At 39.1% G+C, this 21798-nt stretch overlaps 2 protein-coding genes across 6 annotated transcripts in view; both read left to right on the top strand.

Moving 5' to 3' along the window:
• The first annotated feature begins 1371 nt into the window (after positions 1 to 1371).
• gje1a (gap junction protein epsilon 1a) lies at positions 1372 to 5824 on the top strand. Of its 3 annotated transcripts, none has more exons than XM_081377782.1 (4): positions 1372 to 1499; positions 1597 to 1734; positions 2621 to 2803; positions 4312 to 5824. In XM_081377782.1, exons 2-4 carry the CDS (start codon positions 1705 to 1707, stop codon positions 4711 to 4713), a joined length of 615 nt encoding a protein of 204 aa, XP_081233908.1. In that variant the 5' UTR covers positions 1372 to 1499; positions 1597 to 1704; the 3' UTR covers positions 4714 to 5824. The 3 variants fall into 3 exon arrangements, with proteins under 3 accessions (XP_081233908.1, XP_081233909.1, XP_081233907.1); XM_081377783.1 differs by having other exon boundaries at positions 1443 to 1499; positions 1641 to 1734; positions 4312 to 5353; XM_081377781.1 differs by lacking the exons at positions 1372 to 1499; positions 1597 to 1734 and adding an exon at positions 2304 to 2512 and having other exon boundaries at positions 4312 to 5141.
• Positions 5825 to 6279: 455 nt separating this feature from the next.
• vta1 (vesicle (multivesicular body) trafficking 1) overlaps positions 6280 to 21798 on the top strand; it is a 44462-nt gene continuing 28943 nt past the window's right edge. Inside the window, exons 1-3 of one of the 3 annotated variants that reach the window (XM_081379590.1) lie at positions 6335 to 6546; positions 7343 to 7396; positions 7486 to 7573. In XM_081379590.1, the coding sequence (XP_081235716.1) occupies positions 7549 to 7573 (25 nt within the window). In that variant the 5' untranslated portion in view covers positions 6335 to 6546; positions 7343 to 7396; positions 7486 to 7548. Of the gene's footprint in view, positions 6547 to 7342; positions 7397 to 7485; positions 7574 to 21798 lie in introns of all 3 variants that reach the window. The other 2 variants (XM_081379591.1, XM_081379589.1) reach the window with 2 other exon arrangements.

The raw sequence follows: 21798 nt of genomic DNA, 5'->3' as shown, positions 1-21798 counted from the left end.
TCTTCTTGACTTGGTTCTCACCTTGACTCACACCCTGAGAGCAAAATTTCTTGTATCTAAAATGTGTGTTATTTTAAATGTGTGTGTGTGGCTTGATAATCCATACAATCTATAAACTACTATTAATTCATTCTTTGACACTAGTCATCACTATACGCTTCCTACGAGTTGATTCTGGTAACTTTTCCGGTTTTACTATTAATTATTGGATTCATTAAAAAACTAGTACTGGAACAAAAATATAGCCTATTAATGAATACATGTTAAATTGGCTTGCCATAAGAACAGCACTGCAGAGAGTAGCATTGTTATTTTAAATATGTGTGTGTATGTGTGTGTGTGTGTGTGTGTGTGTGTGTGTGTGTGTGTGTGTGTGTGTGTGTGTGTGTGTGTGTGTGTGTGTGTGTGTGTGTGTGTGTGTTTTTGTTTATATTACATTGTGGGAACCAAACGGCCCCACAAGGATAGTAAAACCTGAGATCACCTCCATTGTGGGGACCATCCAGCGGTCCCCATGAGGGAAATGGGTTAATAAACATACTAAATGATATTTTTTTTTTAAATGTAAAAATGCAGAAAGTTTCCTGTGATGGGTAGGTTTAGGGGTAGGGTTAGTGTAAGGGGATAGAATATACAGTTTGTACTGTATAAAAACCATTACGTCTATGGAGAGTCCCCACAAAGATATGTGCGCCTGTTTGTGTGTGTGTGTGTGTGTGTGTGTGTGTGTGTGTGTGTGTTTACCACAACACAGATGTTTCCTGAAGTAAATGTAGCCTCTGGTAATAGGCTAAATTAATATAATTTCGCCACTCACTTGGGTTGCATGTAGTGATGTCATGTTGAGTTAGTGACATCTGCTGGCTTTAATGACGCTCTTGATGCAACAATGGTAATATAGAGACAAAATTAATTACAGAAGAATCATTGAGCTATTTTTCTGCAGTAAATTAACAGGTGGCCTTATACGGCTTTCTTTCACCATTATCTAAAAAATCAGCACTGAAACATATCTGTCACGTTTTAATGAAAAAATCTTTTTGCTAACTTTTTCAAGGATTCAAGATTCCTTTAAGAGATTCATTAGACGGAAGAGATGGAAATAGACTTAATTCAGAAAATGAAAACTTTTTCATTAGATATGTATTCAAGGTTTTTTTGTGTCATTTTATTTATTTATTTATTTATTGAATAGGTTTTATATGGAGAGAAAATCTATTTTAAAAATGCGTTTTTATTTCAATGACTTTTTATTTTCAGATATAATGCATAAAACGATGTAAATAGACAAACCCATCACAAACATCACAACGTCTATTGAACGGCAGTATACCAGTAATATAAACTTGTATAATGGAGTCCTCCTCCATCATGCCATTGAGCTCTATGAGCAAACAAACAATCAAGCACGGTCATATATGAAGCATCACTTTGACTGACGTGTGCACCACGTGCGCAAAGACCGTATATGACCGCCAGACCCCAGTACTCTTATTCCGGTAATTAGCATCTCTGTGGCCATAATGATCTATTCTTTGCTACGTTTCTTTGATGGCTTTCCTGTCTGTTTGCTCTTTGGTTTATGACTCGAAAAAGCTTGCCGTCAGAAAGGCGCCCCCAACATGCTGCTTTTCCAGCAGGTCCTTCTTTCCCTCGGGACGCAGTGACATGAGAGCAGGACCTCGGTTCTGATTAAGAAGGGGGATGAACAACACTCCGCCTGGATTACGGTTGGTGTGTGGACTTTTAATAGAAGATTTAACACGTTTCTTACCGTGTGAACGTTTCTCGTGCTATTTTATTGAAGAAACACTACTGGGAATTCTAGAGAATCTTTCAGTAGGCCTGGTAACTGTTATCAGAGATAGATAATGTAGTATAGATGTACGTTATAAAGAGAAAAAGGTCTTATTTAAACAACTATTTACATAAATATAAATTAGAGGTGTCTGGAAACCCTTATAATGATCTTAAAGACCCAGGATATCACTTCGTAATCAGTTTTCAAATAGTTTTACAAAAGGCACTATGGCAGTCATTGTTGGCTTGAATTCAATTGCCTGTTTAAGTACTTCTCAGGAATTATGAATATATTTGTTAACCTGTTAATTGTTGTTTTCCATTATGTGATTTGCCCAGTGATACAACTGCATTTTGTTGCAATTGTCATGTTTGCTCTGCTCTATTGTGAGATGCAAGAGTTGTTTTTTTTCGCTGACATGGTTGAATAGGGATTAGCCTATGAGCTGACCACATGTCCTGTGGCCTTTGTTTTTTTGGTTTGTTTTTTTGCACTGAGTAAGTAAATTGATGAAGGCACTGCGGATAAAAGAGACTGCATTGACAAAGGGGTTTCTAAAGCGAAAGGTCATTTTGAGGTTCAGAATTGCTATCTGCCTCTGCCCGAGGCCAGAAGACTGGCAATGATGGTGACAAGCAACCATAGAATGATGCAGAGCTGTGAAGCCAAATTATGTCACTAAACTACATCAAAAACTTTTATGAAGGATGTGTAAGTATGCAGTCTAAAGTTTGACCTTGTATGCAACATTAGAGACATATTGTGTTTGAAAATGGTTTTAGGGAATGCGTGTTAAGATCTCATCATTGCATGTTTCAGCTCAGGCCTCCGACGGTGATAGGCCAGTTCCACACGCTGTTTTTCGGCTCTGTGCGTACGTTCTTCCTTGGAGTCCTTGGATTCGCCGTCTATGGCAATGAGGCCCTCCACTTCAGCTGTGATCCAGACAAAAGGGAATTAAACCTTTACTGTTACAATCAGTTCAGGCCTATAACACCACAGGTAAAAGTGCATGAGAGTATATGAATTTAATAATCTGTTATTGTAATTTAATGAAAATATACATGAAATGACAGCCAAAAGTGAGCATGAATATATGGAAGTAATAAGAAAGAAAAATAGATGAATTCTGGGAAATTCCATCAGCTTTTGCTAATGAAACCATGTAACTTTGGAACTAAGCCCGTTCACACCAAGGAAGATACCAATAAAGATAATGTTATAGTATTAAAGCTACACTGTGTAGGATTTTCTCCCATCTAGTGGTGAAATTGTTTATGACTACCAACTGAATATTACTTTCTAGCCCCTCTCATCCCGAGGGTGTTTTAACTCCTACGGTGGCCGTATTATTTCAAATCTGCCGGCAGTCGCGAGTAATCTCCCCCTCGCATCTGTCACGGTGCCACTGAGTGTAAAAACGCGAAAGGCGAAGCTTGAATTTCCAGGTATGTCCCTCTTTGGCTAATGTATTTTCAAGATGGAGGCGCAACATGGCTGCCGCCATTCGAGCGACTCGCTCGTATGTATTCTAAATGGCAGATTCTACGCTTACGAGAATAGGCTACTTGATTAGTTGGTACAAGTAATTACACATTAATGAGCACATGTATTTTTGAAAGAACAAAGTGTTTTTTGCTAAGAATCAACATAAAAAATTACACAGTGTAGCTTTAAAGAATAGCTGAGTTCACAATATCGTTGGAATCCCTTTCAAAACGATTTTATCCAGCTGATGAACGATAAAAACATTGACACATTGAGCCTTTAAATTGACAGACAAGCACGCGCTGAGAATAAACAGAACGATATCACCCGTTGGTGTGGATGCTAATATAGTTATCTTTATAGTTATCGTTCTTGGTGTGAACGGGCCTTTAAAAGTTGACTAACTCTATTCTTCTATATCTTAAAAAACTATTTAAGAAAGAAAACCTGGATGGAAAACTGTATTTCAGTGAATATTAGAAGCTGCTAGTGAAGATGTATTATGGCCTATAATCACTTTTAATTTTATGGTGGAAACTTGAATAAAAACCATATTTGAGGACAAATTGAAAAACAAAAACAAGCTTAAACTCACCATGAAATCAAAATGGACAATTCTTATTTTTTTATGGAATATATTGCAGTATTTATTATAAATATTTCTGTATAGATATATTTCTGTGCACATCTTTTTTTAATTTTTTTTTTATTCACGTGCCCTCGTAATTTTTAATCAAAATATCTTCCGCTCCCTCTTGCAGCGACATCTTTTCCGATGATATGTTTACTGGTGCAGGACAACCTGTCATTCACATTACAGCAATAGCAAACCATAACGATCCAACAATCCAATCAATTCCTGATGGAAAAAATCAGTCCTGCCCCCTACATTTTTTCTTGTCCGAGAAGCTGCTTCACTCAGATATACATCAAAATAGAAAAGACTATTGCAATGTCCGTTTCATGACAGTTCAAGCCTAATTTTAAGTAACATAAAATATATATTTTTTCTTTTCTTGTAGGTATTCTGGGCGTTGCAGCTAGTCTCTGTCTTGGTACCTGGAGCTGTGTTTCATCTTTATGCTGCCTGTAAAAACATAGATCAGGAGGAGATCCTTCAGCGACCGATGTCCACAGTCTTCTACATCATCTCTGTCCTGTTGAGAATAATTCTGGAAGTGTTAGCATTTTGGCTTCAGAGGCACCTCTTTGGGTTCCTGGTTGATCCTATCTATATGTGCGATGCCAGTGCCCTTGCGAAGATCTTCAACATCTCAAAGTGTATGGTCCCTGAACACTTTGAGAAGACTATCTTCCTCAGTGCAATGTACACCTTTACAATCATCACCATACTCCTCTGTATAGCTGAGATTTTTGAGATTCTGTTCCGAAGAATTGGCGTTTTAAACCAGCCCGTGTCTTGAGAATTTAGAAAGTTTGCTTCAACAGTGTTAGTTTTTTGTCTTCTATGGGTCTCTGAATGACAGACAAGACATAAACCCACATACCTCTAGACTTTCTGGTGGTAGACACAGAAAGACATGTTTTTTTTTAACTAGATAATTTATTAATCCTTTTCTGGGAAGAAAAAAAACAAGCCTAATTAATGACAAGGGAATCAATAATATTTTTAGTTAAAGCCAACTTATTTAAGCCTAAATAAGTCACCTCTCTTGCAGGAGAAACTTAAATATATATATATTTTTTTTTTCATTTATTGACTTGTGTAAGTTAATTTAAACCCAAAGTATTTAGAGTATTTAAAATAAAAAGTTAAAGTTTTGAAGACAAGTATTTAGTAATTCTCTCTGCAATATTATTTAAATTTCTACATTATATTGAATTACTACACAAAATGCGAGTACTATTTTGACAAATATTCTTTGATTAAAATTTCAACAAGGGAATAAGGAAGAATAAGTACATGCAACATGGCATACATTTTTAAAAACATTATTGATTGGTCAGTGGTACTGCGTACTTAGTCACGATTATGCACATTGATAGTATATTTATCATGGTGTTGATTTCCATATAGTTTTCAGTCCATTTCAGAATTATCTTGTGTGTTTGTAGTATTTGTATCTACATTTTCATCAGGCATCCATCCAACTTTTTGTTATTATTCTCAGCTAAGTGTTTCATCTCAGGTACAACATAGCATACTGTGAACTAGGTTTGGCCTTCACATCTTCTCGCAGTTGCCTTCCCACTGTTTCAACACCACAGCTGTTGGAGTAATAGCTTTTGTATTATGTTTAGAGAATTGATCATCTATATTGTGGTTTTTTTTTTTTTTTGATCACCAGTGTCTATGGGATTTAAGATATGATTATGCATGAAAATTTAATTTACACTAGGTAACATAATTGGTGCATATGTTATGACTGCCATAATGTATTATCAGTCTAGGGAAATATTTAGTGTAAAGTAACTCATAGTCAGAATAAACAGAACTGCTTGTGAATCCACGGCACTCTTTCTGATACAAAGCTTTCATAATGTTTGTGAAGTTTCAATCAAGTAAAAATGTTTAAAATAGTTGTGTCACTCTTTTTGTGTACACCATACCATATCAGTGATATTTACACAAACTAGAATTGGAATACAATAAAAGCTGAATCTATTGAATAACAGGAACTAAAACTTTACGAGGTGCTCTTAAAGTATTTTATTTTACAATAGCCTAGCATTAACCTCTGCAGTAAACCTAGCCTATAGGTTCACCATTGTACAACATTTGAACAAAAGAACACTTGATTATTATAACTCTTTATTAATGTAAATATATAGCTCAAATCTAAAACAGAACAAAAACAGAAAAGCAAAACATTTGGACTTGTTATTCATGTAATACCCTAGCCTATAGCCTAATTAATTAAAACAAAAAATATATTATGACAAATAAATTATGACACCTTCAAATAAATTACTAAATAAAACTTTTACAGATTTCTCTGTATATAACGTTAAGTCGCCGAATAAAAATAATCGCAGATTCGTGTGGGTCATTTGCTCCTCCTCACCTATTGAGGTCAGTAAAGGCGTGGTTGCGCGTTCACGTGAAGACGCGGAAGAAAGCAGCTCCTTCGTGAGCGCTTGTCATCTTTGTTTTTAGCCATTTTTCGGCTCTTGTAGAAGTTTGTAACAGTGACTTCTCTTCATGATGGCTCTCCCACCGCAGCTGAAAGCGATCCAGCACCATTTAAGAACAGCACAGGAACACGAGAAAAGAGAACCGGTGGTCGCTTATTACTGTAAGCATGTAACGTTAACATATCGCTTTGTTTTGTTAGCCTTCCCTCCCTTCTTATTGGTTTATTAAACTTGTCATTTTTCAGATTATCCTAGGCAATTCTAATAAAATGGTTTTAATTACTCACATATATATATATATATATTTACATGCAGTAGTTCGACATATGTAAATCTGTTTGTTGTGGAAGTTAGCTTCAGTTTTTTTGCTAAGCTAGCATCTGCTGTTTTGATCATGTTTAGTTTAAATTGTCCAATATGTTAGTGTAGAATATTTATAAGTTGAAATGTGTTCTTGCGTTTATGTAAAAAAAAAAGTTTCCCAGCTGGATAGTTGTAGTTTTCCACAAACGCAGCAAGTTTAGCTACAAATGTAGCAGGACTGGCTAACTGGTTTGTTTTGAAATGTTTGACTGACACTTCACTGCATCACTAACGTTAGTACATCACAGAGACTTGCATGTTCTAGATTTAATTTAATGCTGTTCTGAGATATGTAGTTGAGAGGTAATCATTCATTAAGCAGTTTGTTTCTTTATGGCAAGTCAAAGTAAGTGGTCAGATATATGCTGAATCATGTAAGGGACAGTTGCTGCCATTCTCACCACGCAATGCTGGAAAAACAAGTTCCTTGCGCGTCCATATTGAGGTGTGTTGCGATGAATTGTGAACTGGCTATGGAAAAATGTCCACAACCCCGTATACAGTATATTTCTGAATGTATCTCAGAAGTTGTAAATGTTGTCATTATTTTGCATATGGAGCGTATCAGTGTTGTAAAGACTTTTTTTTCCCCAGGGCTTTTGAAGGACTTTGGCACAGTGCAAGAGATGAATCATCATCTAGGTGTAGGTGTGTCAGACATTGCATGTACATCTATTTTTAGCAAAACTGTAATCGTTTTGTAGTGTGACAGACTGAGATGACTCTTTACATCACAGGAAGGTGACCAGCCCGGATGCTCAGGGTCCACCAGGGACCATCCGCAGGCCTTGAGCCTCTAAATGGTCCCCTTTTTCCCATTATCCCGTAAGTCTGGGCTCACGTCATGTGATGCATGAGCCATGACACATGCATATTTTGTAGCCATATGCTTCTAGTGATGTCATAAACTCTGCAGTGTTTTTTTTTATTTGTTTCCCTGAATATTTTTTTTATATCAAATTATTATTATAATCTATTAAATCCCTCACAAAATCTTTTATAAACACCTTTTCCCCTCTGTAATACGCTTCTTGGTCAATGAATGAATATATAATTGGATTTCAGCAGTGGCGTGTAACGCAGTCCCTCCTACTAGCCACTTTGGCGGGTTGAATTTCATATAGGCCTAATATATACTTTTTCAATTGTAGTCTTTTAAAAAGACATCTGAAATAATAAACTAAGTGCAATGTAGTGTTGTAAAAGTATAGATATTTCGATGCATATCGATACTGAAATATCTGAAACGCTTCCAATACTCATTTTTCACAGGTTAGATAAACGATACCAACTGCGCTTTCTCGCTCGTTTCATTTGCTCCGCATGAATATTGTTGCTGTTAGAGCTTGATTTTCGCTGTCAGATTGCACGTATTGGGCATAATTTTACACATTTGTGTACACACCCAAACTGCGCGCACATAAAGTCGCCTCTCAGTACTAAATTGAGTATTATTATTTTTTTTTGCTGCTGCTTATTGCTCAAACACAAATTGTCAAATAGACACAAAATCAATAATTTCTTCTCTTCTGTGTCAGATCTCCTATGCGATTCCTGCAGTAAACACAGTACAGTGCTTCTGGGATTTACATCAGAATGCCGGCTCACCATTGGCGAGCTCTTGCATGAGTCTCACACGCATGTGTCGTGGTGCTCACGTGAACCGCATCGGCCAATAATTAGCCGGCATTCTAGGGTAGAACTCGGAAGCGCTATACCAGGGCTATTCAATTAGCTTCATTTGAGGGCCGGATTATCAAATCGCATTATGTTTAGCATTTATTAAAACATAACAGTTTCAATAAATAAGTTAAAGTAACCCTAAACCAGTATGGTATTTACTTGGAAATGTGGTACCCAACAGTATGCAGATATGTAAAACCATAATAAATAAAAACTTGATAATTTACAGCTGTGTACAACTATTTAGATTAATAGATTAATTATACAAACTCGTAGCTGTTGGTGAGAAATAATAATTATTTTATTTATAATTGTTATGCTTAAAATGAAAATATTCTGACAGTGAGACTTGATAACCACAGGCTACTCACTCCCATGTATAAAAAATGCCTAAACACAAGTTAAAACCTATACGCACCTTTACAAAGAAACTGACATAATTTCATAACAAACATTAATTATATATCATCTACCCACCTAATAAATCTAATGCAATATAAATCTACTATTATACTATATATTTATTTATTTATTTATTTATTTATTTATTACTACATAGTATTCAATATAAATATTGCACATTTCTGCCCAACCCATGGTAAACTACTACAGTACATTCATGGTAAATGTTTGTAAGGTTGATTAGGGGATTTAAAGTCTTCTAATTTCGTTCATGCCACAATGTTTCTCCTGCTTTCCTCATCAGTCTTGTTGGGAATGTTGAGGCTGTTTCATCCTATTTAATACTAGTTAACTAGGTTTCTGTCGAACTGAAACGCTTCCCACTGGTTGTCGCAATGCTGTTTAATAATAGTGACCGGGAGTAAACGCAACTCCATGCTGGGCTGTGGTGAAACATCTAGTGAAACAACTGAAAACAGCGCTATTTGTTGTTACTGTCCTGACCGAGAAACCGCTTCAGATGATTCAGTGACGGAGCGGTCCGAATGAACCCGAATAGTTTTAGGCCCCGTCCACACTACTGCGTTTTAGTTTAGAAACGGAGAATTAAAACGAATACGATCTCCGTCCACACCAGCGTTTTAGCTGCGTATTAGAATTGATCTCAGTGAGTCAACATTAAAACGACTGAAAACGCAGATCACGTGACTATTCACCAACACTGCATGCGCGTGCCGGTGTAAACCTAGAGACTTTCAGACATAGACTGTAAAAAAATGCTTTCAAACATCAAAATGTCATTTATTAATATGTATTTGTGTCAAAATTACATATAAACATATTTTCCAATTCTATTTTGCCTGGAATCGCTTCCAACACGTGTCGCATGAAAAATAGGCGTCGGTTCTATTTCTAGCATGCACGCGTTTACCGTGCCTGAGACGCGGCAGTTTATTACTGTAAGAGACTGATTCAGCGGGTGAAGTTTACTGAATATTACCTGTGTACTCCATGACTGATGACACCCAATCATAGAGCCGAGCGTGAGCCTCTGCGTCATCGTTTCTAAAGTCCTCCGTTTTGACCCGTCCACAATAAAACGCCCTCCGGAGATTCAAAACGGAAAACGGGTCGGCAGCGTTTCTAAACTTCTCTGTTTTGGGTCTCCGTTTTTGCCGTTTTAGTGTGGACGGGAGGTGCAAACGTAGCAAAAGGTCTCCGTTTTTAAACGAAAACGCAGTAGTGTGGACGGGGCCTTAGACCGTTATGCAAGCACGTTTAGAAAGAATCGAACCAAAATAATGATTCATTCACGAATGATTGGTAGGCTATCGCTGGGTCAGTCGACATAAATTCGGGACACATATAATAACTGCTGAAATATTCGCACGTAAAACATTTCTCAGGTCAATCGGAGCGAGTATCAAACTAAATTAGCCACACCGCCAGGAAAAGAGGAGGGAGGTTGGTGCCGTCGGGCCGGATGGAGATGATTGGCGGGCCGCCAATTGAATAGCCCTGCGCTATACTGTTTACTAAGCGGATAGCATAGGATATCTGACACAGAAGAGAATAAATTGTTGAATAAAGTTGTTATTTTTGTTTGTTTTTACCGGTAAAGACTGTATGTAAGTGGCTAGTACCTCCCTTGTCTCCTCTGAGGAAACGCCCCTGAATATACAGTAGGGAGAACAAGTATTTGATACACTGCCGATTTTGCAGGTTTTCCTACTTACAAAGCATGTAGAGGTCTGTAATTTTTATCATAGGTACACTTCAACTGTGAGAGACGGAATCTAAACAAAAATCCAAAAAATCACATTGTATGATTTTTAAATATTTTATTTGCATTTTATTGCATGACATAAGTATTTGATCACCTTACAACCAGTAAGAATTCCGGCTCTCACAGACCTGTTAGTTTTTCTTTAAGAAGCCCTCCTGTTCTCCACTCATTACCTGTGTTAACTGCACCTGTTTGAACTTGTTCTCTGTATAAAAGACACCTGTCCACACACTCAATCAAACAGACTCCAACCTCTCCATAATGGCCAAGACCAGAGAGCTGTGTAAGGATATCAGGGATAAAATTGTAGACCTGCACAAGGCTGGGATGGGCTACAGGACAATAGGCAAGCAGCTTGGTGAGAAGACAACAACTGTTGGCGCATTTATTAGAAAATGGAAGAAGTTCAAGATGACGGTCAATCTTCCTCGGTATGGGCCGGGGCACCATGCAAGATCTCACCTCGTGGGGCATCAATGATCATGAGGAAGGTGAGGAATCAGCCCAGAACTACACAGCAGGACCTGGTCAATGACCTGAAGAGAGCTGGGACCACAGTCTCAAAGAAAACCATTAGTAACACTACGCCGTCATGGATTAAAATCCTGCAGCGCACGCAAGGTCCCCCTGCTCAAGCCAGCGCATGTCCAGGCCCGTCTGAAGTTTGCCAATGACCATCTGGATGATCCAGAGGAGGAATGGGAGAAGGTCATGTGGTCTGATGAGACAAAAATAGAACTTTTTGGTTTAAACTCCACTCGCCATGTTTGGAGGAAGAAGGATGAGTACAACCCCAAGAACACCATCCCAACCGTGAAGCATGGAGGTGGAAACATCATTCTTTGGGGATGCTTTTCTGCAAAGGGGACAGGACGACTGCACCGTATTGAGTAGGGCTGAACGATTAATCGCACTTTACATGTAATCGCACTTAAAGCGAGATGGCTTATTGCGATTTTAAAATCTTGAAAAAAAACTTTTTTTTTTTTATGCGCAGTTTGTCATTGATGTACAGCTCTGTAAACGCTGCTCCATCTCAAAGCACTGTGAGTTTGAGTCACTTATAACGTGCATTTGAAAAAACAACACGTGTCAAACATCTTTCCAAAACATGAGAAGCATTTATGAACCTCTTGTCCAACAACAGACAACATTTAATAACATGCATTTACTCCAAACTCACTTCATAACGACAGTTGAGCTCCTCCTCCAGTGAGATGATGTGCCTTCTTACACAGAATAAGGCAGTCGTGTATTTATAAGTCTTGTTTAATCAAAGCGTTTCAATCTTCTGTTTATTCAGCTACAGCGATTTCCTGGAATGATGCGCATTATTTTACTTCTGCGGCGGGGCATATTTATCGTGTTTGCGTGAGAGCGCCCTCTGGCGTTCAGATGGGGCAGTATTTACTACCAATCAGCCGCACTCCACTGACAAGCTGCGCATAAGATAATCGCAAATGAATGCAGATTAATAATGCAGTTTTGTTGCGATTAATCATTCAGCCCTAGTATTGAGGGGAGGATGGATGGGGCCATGTATCGCGAGATCTTGGCCAACAACCTCCTTCCCTCAGTAAGAGCATTGAAGATGGGTCGTGACTGGGTCTTTCAGCATGACAACGACCCGGAACACACAGCCAGGGCAACTAAGGAGTGGCTCCGTAAGAAGCATCTAAAGGTCCTGGAGTGACCTAGCCAGTCTCCAGACCTGAACCCAATAGAAAATCTTTGGAGGGAGCTGAAAGTCCATATTGCCCAGCGACAGCCCCGAAACCTGAAGGATCTGGAGAAGGTCTGTATGGAGGAGTGGGCCAGAATCCCTGCTGCAGTGTGTGCAAACCTGGTCAAGAACTACAGGAAACGTATGATCTCTGTAATTGCAAACAAAGGTTTCTGTACGAAATATTAAGTTCTGCTTTTCTGATGTATCAAATACTTATGTCATGCAATAAAATGCAAATGAATTACTTAAAAATCATACAATGTGATTTTCTGGATTTTTGTTTTAGATTCCGTCACTCACAGTTGTAGAGTACCTATGATAAAAATTACAGACTTCTACATGCTTTGTAAGTGGGAAAACCTGCAAAATCGGCAGTGTATCAAATCCCCACTGTATTTATTCAAAACACTTATTAAAATCATTCATGTGGTTTCACAAAGTGTACAACAAAAAGGCAATGGAATGTACAATCTTTAAATGCCAAGAATGAGTTCAATAAACTATTGTACACTTGGGGTGTAAATCGGATTTCGGTTTCTTCATGATACAATCTGACATCAATTCTCTTAGCCAGCGATACGATATTTGCCGATACCCCAACATGCCGCGATACAATTATTATTTGATTAGATTCAGGTGCCTTCGATTAAAATTTAGATGTCAAGATATTAAGTGCCTATTGTACACTACCAGTTACATTTACAACTGAAACCAAAATATAACACAAACATTGGATTGAAAAACACTCTGAAAATGTAAAATCCTGTATCCCAATTGGGACATCCACAACAAAATACACAAGTTTTTTTTAAATAATGCAGAAAAATAAATAACGAAAATAAATTCATGTCACAAATGATATCATCAATTATCTGATGATAGTCCATCATTGGCTTGTGCAATGAAATTAACTTTAATAAAATCAAAGTGCATAGGAAAGATAAATTGAAGTAGTTCTGTTGGAAGTTTAGCAAATCATTGTGATATGATGGTAACTGATATTATTGAAAGACAGTGCCATTGCAGTTGAAAGGAACCAAATAACAAACCAGAAAACATTTCGACAGAATGTGAATGTAACGAGGTTTGTTGGTACGGGAAGAAGGAGGCGGGAACCGGCGAACATTCAACATATTTTAATAAATAAATCCACAAATACAAAAATGAAAGTAAAAGCCAGCAGCCCCTCACGGACGACTGCTGGCAACACAAACAGAAACAAAACATGAACTAAAACACAGGCCTGTCCTCTCTCGCTCTTCACTGTCGTCGCTCCTCCTTTATGCCTCCGCTCCTCCGTGAGAGATGCGAGACCGGTGCGTCTCACAGGTGTAGCTCATCACAATTACGCCACCGATCTCGCGCCGTCCTCCCACGGCCCTCGACCTCGTCCTGCTCGCCACATACCCCCATCGCCCCTCGCAGGCCGGGGGGTACCACCGAGGCTGCGCCTACTCCCCCTCCCCCCCTCCCCGGGGGGACCGATCACGGCGGCTGCGGTTCCTGGGGGTATGGACAGACGAGGCGAGAGTACAGGAGACGGAAGCATGAGGAGCGACAGAGACGAGAGAGGGGAGAGAGGAAAAAAAAAAATTCTTGATCCGGTTCCCGGACACTGCCGCTCGGTCCTCAACCAGCTGAGAGTCACTCGCGGTGCCATGCGATGGTACTGGACATTCGTTGGGGGACGGCTCGACGCCCTTCCGCCTCCTGGCGGCCGGCAGTGACTCCTCTCGAGGGCAGCCGGCAGCGAGTTTCCCGTTCCCTGCTCCGCCCCCATCATGGCCGACGGCAACAGGCTCCGGCCCACGGCGAACGGGAGCGACTCCTCCGCTCCCTCTTGACGGCAGCCACCCCTCCTCGATCCAGGAGCACGGTGTCGAGCTCTCTGTCCCACCAGATCTTCCATCGCTCCAGCACCATCGCCTCGGGCAGCAATCGGCGGCCGACGCTCCCTCGTGCTGCCCGACCTCCTCAGCACCGCGATTCCTCCCAGCAGCGAGGGCTCTCCGACAGCGTGTCCCTCCCTCTTCCCGGGTTTCGGCACCAGTGTAACGAGGTTTGTTGGTACGGGAAGAAGGAGGCGGGAACCGGCGAACATTCAACATATTTTAATAAATAAATCCACAAATACAAAAATGAAAGTAAAAGCCAGCAGCCCCTCACGGACGACTGCTGGCAACACAAACAGAAACAAAACATGAACTAAAACACAGGCCTGTCCTCTCTCGCTCTTCACTGTCGTAGCTCCTCCTTTATGCCTCCGCTCCTCCGTGAGAGATGCGAGACCGGTGCGTCTCACAGGTGTAGCTCATCACAATTACGCCACCGATCTCGCGCCGTCCTCCCACGGCCCTCGACCTCGTCCTGCTCGCCACAGTGAAGCTCTTCTGAAACTTCAATAATACTTTTATAACTGAACAGCTGTTAGTTAGTGTGCATGTTTTGTATGCATCATTCAAGCTGTTTAGTGTGCATGCTCACAGAATCAGATGTCTTAGAAGCCTGATGGTTTTTGCAGAGTGTGGTGTGAGATAGATTTGGCATGACATTCATTTCAAAGTCTGTTTGCAAAGCCTGCGCCAAAATTGCGACTGATTTACCAAAGAGTGAAATTCCACAGTGAAATGTACCACATACTAGTGCTGGGCGGTATGACCAAAAATCCATATCACTGTATTTTTCAAAATTATACCGTTTCACGGTGTATGACGGTATTTTATTTTTTCAAACATGACTGGGTGTTAATCACATTTTCTACTGATTGAGATATGAAATACTGCAGTAGATTGACTTAGAATGCCCTGTTTTACTGTCATGAGTGAATATTGTAGAAAAATACTAGTATTAACACAGGTTTGCATAAAATGATGCCGTTTAGAAAGAGGTGCCAGCAGGAGGCGATGTAGGCGCGTCAGAAACAGTGGTTGCCCCGTTAACGGCTGTACACAAAGCAGCGCAGCGCTCATAACCACTGCTTTATCAGGAAAGATAAAGAAAGATTAAATTAAAATAACATCAAAACTTTTCTAAAGACAGTCAGTTCCCTTCAAAAATACATTCATATAAAAACACCCGCGCCACGTTTTGACTTTGAAACGTGCAGTGCTCTTGTTTATTCAACGATGGCAATTCCAACCACAAATACATTTTCCAACAAGCTGTGTTGATATTGTGAACCAATGTATGGGAAACAATATAATTTGACAGCTATCAATTATAGTTTAACCTATTCATCTTCACCGTCACGCTTAGTAACACATATAGCTGTGCATCACCACGGTGTTAAGGCCTGTTCACACCGGGACGAATTTCGCGCGCGATATTCGCCGACGTTTAACGCCTCGTGACTAAACAAAGGGCGCCAATGTGAGTGTGCACACCGACGCGAAAAACGCCACGCGTAAAAGCGTAATTTTTTTAAAAAATGCCTCGGGTTCGTTTTTTTTGGTTTGACGCACCACGTCAAAAACTATCCGACCAATGAGATTGCCGCTTTTGCTCACGTGTCTGGAGCTTCTGAAGTTACAGTAAAACACAACTTGGGGGCGCTCAAACACAAAACGGTCTTGCCGAGCACACATACGTAACGGCGAAGAAGATATACGCCGAGTAGCGTCTAAACACTGCCGGGAAGAAATAAGACGAGGAAGATGCAAGGCGAGATGAATGTAGAGCTTCTGGTCTCGTTGGTGTCGGAACATAAATAACTATATGACAAACGGGACAGTGACTACTAAAATCTTGATAAAAGAGAACTGTTATGGAGTGGTATTAAGCGCCATCTAATGTCAGGGAATGAATTTGCATGTTCACTCGGCTCATCGTCAGCGAAAATCGCTTGGGTGTGAACACAAATAACGCGTTGAAAAACGCTGGCGAATAACGCGCGCCGATATGTGTGTGTATATCGTGTGTACGGCCCTTTACAGTGAAAAGCGACCCCTCAAATAGTATCACGCCGTGGCCCGTTCCGATCATTGTTAAAGCGACATACACCGCTATTGCGGTATATTAAAAATTCATATCATAACAAAAATAAAAACCGGTATTTGGTATGAACCGGTATACCGCACAGCACTACCGCATACAAATAAATAATGCTCAACTGAGACATTCACATTGTTGTGATTAAAAACTACATTACTAGCATTAGGATTCTTTGAAAGGTAATGTTATCTGTAGTCCATCCTGTATTGCTCTTATCTCCTCATCATCACAACACGCCAGTGGGCGGGGCCAAAGTTGCAATGGTAAAGTAGGTGTTGATTTTCTTCTGCAGACGCGGTCTTTTTACCTATCTATTATGTCATAAATAGGCACATGCCAGGATGAGTCGTTTGCTGGGTGGTAACAGTAAAAGCTGTTTTTGGACTTTTCAGTTCTGAAACTTTCAGGATATTATTATAGTGATGATATGGAAAATTTGATTTCTCAGTTCATGATGACCCCTTTAAATTATATCAATCAAATATTAATGACAACTTTTTTCAATTTTTACTAATGATCTGTTAAACTTTGTATATTGTTTATTAATGTTAGTTGACAGATTGTACATCTTCAGTATTTTATGTCTGGGGCACAAACAACCTTCCTCACATTTATTTTTATTGGCATCCTACTCGGGGAATGTCTTTGCTCATGAATAGTAGGGTAGGGTTATTTGATTTTCACAGGAGTATCTTGAAAGGAAGATATTGTTATTTGTGTGCTGATTAGCCTGAAAGTTAAGAATTCATGCACATTTAATAAGTTGACTGGATGCTCCTGAAAGGGTACCAAATGTTTGAATGACTCAGATAGTTATGCATCTTATTTCACATGAGAACAGTAATTTTCTATCATATCTTAAAATGGCTACTGACATTGAACACAATCATGATTTTTTTTTTTTTTTTTTGTCTTGCTTTCTTATTGTCATAGCAACCATTTCAGGTAGACTGCACTTTTGGAGTCTAACCTCATCAATAGAGGACCTCCCACTGCTTCTGCAATTTTCCATTTCTGAGTAGTGAGATATTATGTCCTTTCTTTGCTGAGTCTAAATGTCAAGCTTCATATTTGTTTTATGACCTGAGCAATCCGTGAAGTCAAAGGGGCAACTTCAAGAAAATGTTAGACGTAATCTCTCTTCTTTGTTGGGCTGTTTCTGAACTCTGAAGGAGGAAGGCAGTCCAATTACTCTCACAAAAGCTACGTTTAAGGCTCCAGACTATAATGTCATCATAATGTTTCAGGGCAGAATACTGTAGAGATGGTTTGTCACCATTTTTGGACTTCAGTTTCTGTTAATATAGCTGGAATCTAGCCCTCTGAAAAGAGTGATACTTGTTGACAGATGAATCTGATTCTTTTCTGAATGTTCACTATGGTTCAACAGGTTGGTCACACTTTAGATTAGGGTCCAGTTCTCACTATTAACTAACTATTAACTTTCATTTTGCCAGGAAAAACTCCTAATTACTGCTTATTAATAGGTATTAAGGTAGTTGTTACTATTAGGTATTGGGTATGATGATATTAGGGATGTAGGTCATGCAGAATAAGAAATTAATATGTGCTTTATAAGTACTAATAAACAGCCAATATCCTATGCTAATAAGCAACTAGTTAATAGGGAGAATTACAACCTAAACTATAGTGTTATCATACGTTTTTTTTTTTTTTTTTTTTTTTTAAACAATACTTTATTCAGGATTCATTAAATTGATTAGGAGTTGCAGCAAAGACATGTATAATGTTGCTGAAGATTTCTATTTCAAATAAATGCTGTTAAATGCACATTTTACATTAATATATTAAGCAACACAGCTGTTTTTAACATTGATAATAAGAATTTTTTTCTTGAGCAGCAAATCAGCATATTAGAATGATTTCTGATGGATCATGTGACTGCAGACTGGAGTAATGATGCTGAAAATTGAGCTTCATCACAGGAATAAATTACATTTTAAAATATATATCAGTATACATTTAAATTGTAAATATTTCTGTAATATTAATATTGTGTTTTCTATCAAATGATGAGGCTTCTGAGCATAATAGACTTAAAAAAAAATGTGAATACTTAACTTAAAACAACACCAAAGCACTTTTCCTTTTCTGTCCCCCTACAGGTTGGAAGCATCGTGTAAAACACTGTTGAACTATTAGTATTTTTTTTTTTTTAAAACACTGTCAGTGTATTTTTAAAATATTATAGGCCGTTTCCGTTTGTGATTGGCTAACACATTGTTTTGGAACATTCAGTGAGGTTTCACTGTTGTTTAAAGTTGTTTAAAGATCTGATTGTATTGTACTTATACATAGAGATTTTCCTATTAAATCCAAATAAGAATTTTCTTAAGACAGGGTGAATTCATTGTGCCACTGGAGGTCAGCATTGACATTTAAGTGAGGGAATCAGGACTTGCTGAAATTGTTTCTGTTGTTGGCTTACTGTATCCTTTTACTTGACACTTTATCTGTTGTTTGCTTATACTCAGTTTTTTTAAATTGCAGATGATCATGGTCTCTTTAATATCTAGATGATGATGATGATCTAGCTGTCTCGGTTCTCTTATTTTTCTTCATTATCCTTTAAGTTTAAATATGCTTGGCTTGGGAAGTTAAGCTCGCTTTATGAATCACAATTAGTTGTTTCTTTTTTTCTTCTTCTGTTTTTCTGGATTATAAGGATTGATGTTTTCTATGAAGACGTCATAATGTGCAACAGCCATGTGCGTGGTGCCAGATTAATGTGTGGCAGACTTCAGTTGTGTGTGGTTTTTGAAGCAGAATGCTCTTCTGATGCGGTTCTGCTCTGGCTTCTGTCTCTTTGACAGAGCTCCAGTTCTCTGATTGGCACCATGCTGTAAACCTATGGAAAAGGCCCTCTTTGACATTGTTTTCCTTCCTTCTTGCTGGACCTTATCCAGTCTTCAGAGTGAGCAGCAGCTACATAATAACATCCTTGTAGTAGGGAAAGCAGAGTGCGCGGGCTGACATTCCTGAATATAAAATTCAGTTCTTACTGCAGATGTCAGTGAAATACCCGGGCATGTCCTCAACTGAAGAGTCACGCTGTCTTTCGTCTGTCAAACGTCAAGCTTGCGTTGATGCTTACTCTGCCATAATGAGCATCTGAGATATTGTACATGCTTTGTTGTGCAGTGGTCATTGAAAATGGGTGCAATCTGGTGTTTAGCCCAGTTTTTCAAAATTAATTTACATTGAGGCCACTTAAAAATGTCTTCTGAATTAAAGGGATGGTGCACCCAAAATGTTTAATTCTGTCATAAATTACCCTCACCCTCATGTTGTTCCAAATTTGTAAGACTTGTTCATCTTCAGAACACAAATGAAGATCTTTTTGATGAAATCTGAGAGCTTTCTGTCCCTCCAAAGCTACACAACTACCACTTTGACTCTTCAAAAAGTTAGAGATCATAAAACTAATCCATATTAATTGAGCACTTTAGTCCAAAATTTACACGATCACTTTATATGAACAGATTGAATTTAGTTTAGGCTTTTATTTGCGTAAACATTCATCAGTTTACATATCAGTTTTGATCAACAGAAGCTCAAGCATGTTCGCTTGACATGGGAGAACCAATGAGGTTCATTGTCGTGTTAAAGGGTTAGTTCATCCAAAAATGAAAATTCTGTCAGTAATTGCTCACCCTCATGTTGTTCCAACTGCGTAAGACCTTCGTTCATCTTCGGAACACAAATTAAGGTATTTTTGATGAAATCTGAGCCATGTCTCACTCCTCCATAGGCTGCTATGTGACCGAAACTTGCTGGCCCAGAAAAGTTATTAAAGAGATCGTTAATATAGTCCAAGTGACTCCAGTAGCTCAATCTTAAGTATATCAAGCGACGAGAATACTTTTTGTGCGCAAAAACAAACAAAAATAACGACTTTATTCGACTATTCATTTCCTTCTCTCTGGACCTCTAGTTGGTTCGCGTAGTGTTTTTGCGCAGCGCGTCTGTGTTACACGTCACCACGTAGGCTCACTATTGGCCGACGCCGGTCATGTGTGTGATGCGTGATGACGTGCAACACAGACGCGCAGCGCAAAAACACTACGAGGCCCAGAGAGAAGGAAATGAAAAGTGGAATAAAGTCGTTATTTTTGTTTGTTTTTGCGCACAAAAAGTATTCTCGTCGCTTGATATACTTAAGATTGAGCCACTGGAGTTACTTGGACTATATTAACGATCTTTTTAATAACTTTTCTGGGCCAGCAAGTTTCGGTCACATAGCAGCCTATGGAGGAGTGAGACATGGCTCAGATTTCATCAAAAATATCTTAATTTGTGTTCCGAAGATGAACGAAGGTCTTATGCGGTTGGAACAACATGAGGGTGAGTAATTACTGACAGAATTTTCATTTTTGGGTGAACTAACCCTTTAAGGGCCCTACACACCGGGACGAATATCGGCGCGCGTTATTCACCAGCGTTTTTCAGCGCGTTTTTTGTGTTCACACCCAAGCGATTTTCGCTGACGATGAGCCGAGTGAACATGCAAATTCATTCCCTGACATTAGATGGCGCTTAATACCACTCCATAACAGTTATCTTTTATCAAGATTTTTGTAGACGCTGTCGCGTTTGTCATATAGTTATTTATGTTCCGACACCAACGAGACCAGCAGCTCTACAATCATCTTGCCTTGCATCTTCCTTGTCTTATTTCTTCCCGGCAGTGTAGACGCTACTTGGTGTATATCTTCTTTGCCGTTACGTATGTGTGCTCGGCAAGACCGTTTTGTGTTTGAGCGCCCCCAAGTTGTGTTTTGCTGTAACTTCAGAAGCTCCAGACACGTGAACAAAAGCGCCAATCTCATTGGTCGGATAGTTTTTGACGCAGCGCGTCAAACCAAAATAACGAACCCGAGTCGTTTTTTTAAAAATTACTCTTTTACGCGTGGCGTTTTTCGCGCCGGTGTGCACACTCACATTGGCGCCCTTTGTTTAGTCACGAGGCGTTAAACGTCGGCGAATATCGCGCGCGAAATTCGTCCCGGTGTGAACAGGCCTTTATGCAGCACATTTGAACTTCCCCAAGAGGTTTGTTCTCGCGTGTCAAGCAGGTTCGGTTGAGCTTATGTTAGCTGATCAATGTTTATATGTGAATAAAAGCCTAAATTCATTCTGTTCATCATTTGGACTAAACCGCCAATGCATATGGATTAGTTTTACGATTTCTTTATGAACTTTTTGAAGCGTCAAAGTGGTAGCTGCGTAGCTGTCAATGGAGGGACAGAAAGCTCTCAGATTTCATTAAAATATCCTCATTTGTGTTCCGAAGATGAAAATAATTTTGTAATTTGTCTAAACGACTTACATCTCCAGAGTTATTTGATTCTTTGCGACCACTTTCAATAAAAACACTATTCTAACATTTATTCACACTCTTTATTTCACTTGCTTTCATTAAAACAGATGAAACAAAGAATG

Source organism: Scardinius erythrophthalmus (genome assembly GCF_964197995.2).
Source record: "Scardinius erythrophthalmus genome assembly, chromosome: 11".
NCBI lineage: Eukaryota > Metazoa > Chordata > Actinopteri > Cypriniformes > Leuciscidae > Scardinius > Scardinius erythrophthalmus.
Note: the sequence above shows the minus strand (reverse complement) of the source record. Positions and strands in the feature narration are given on the sequence as shown.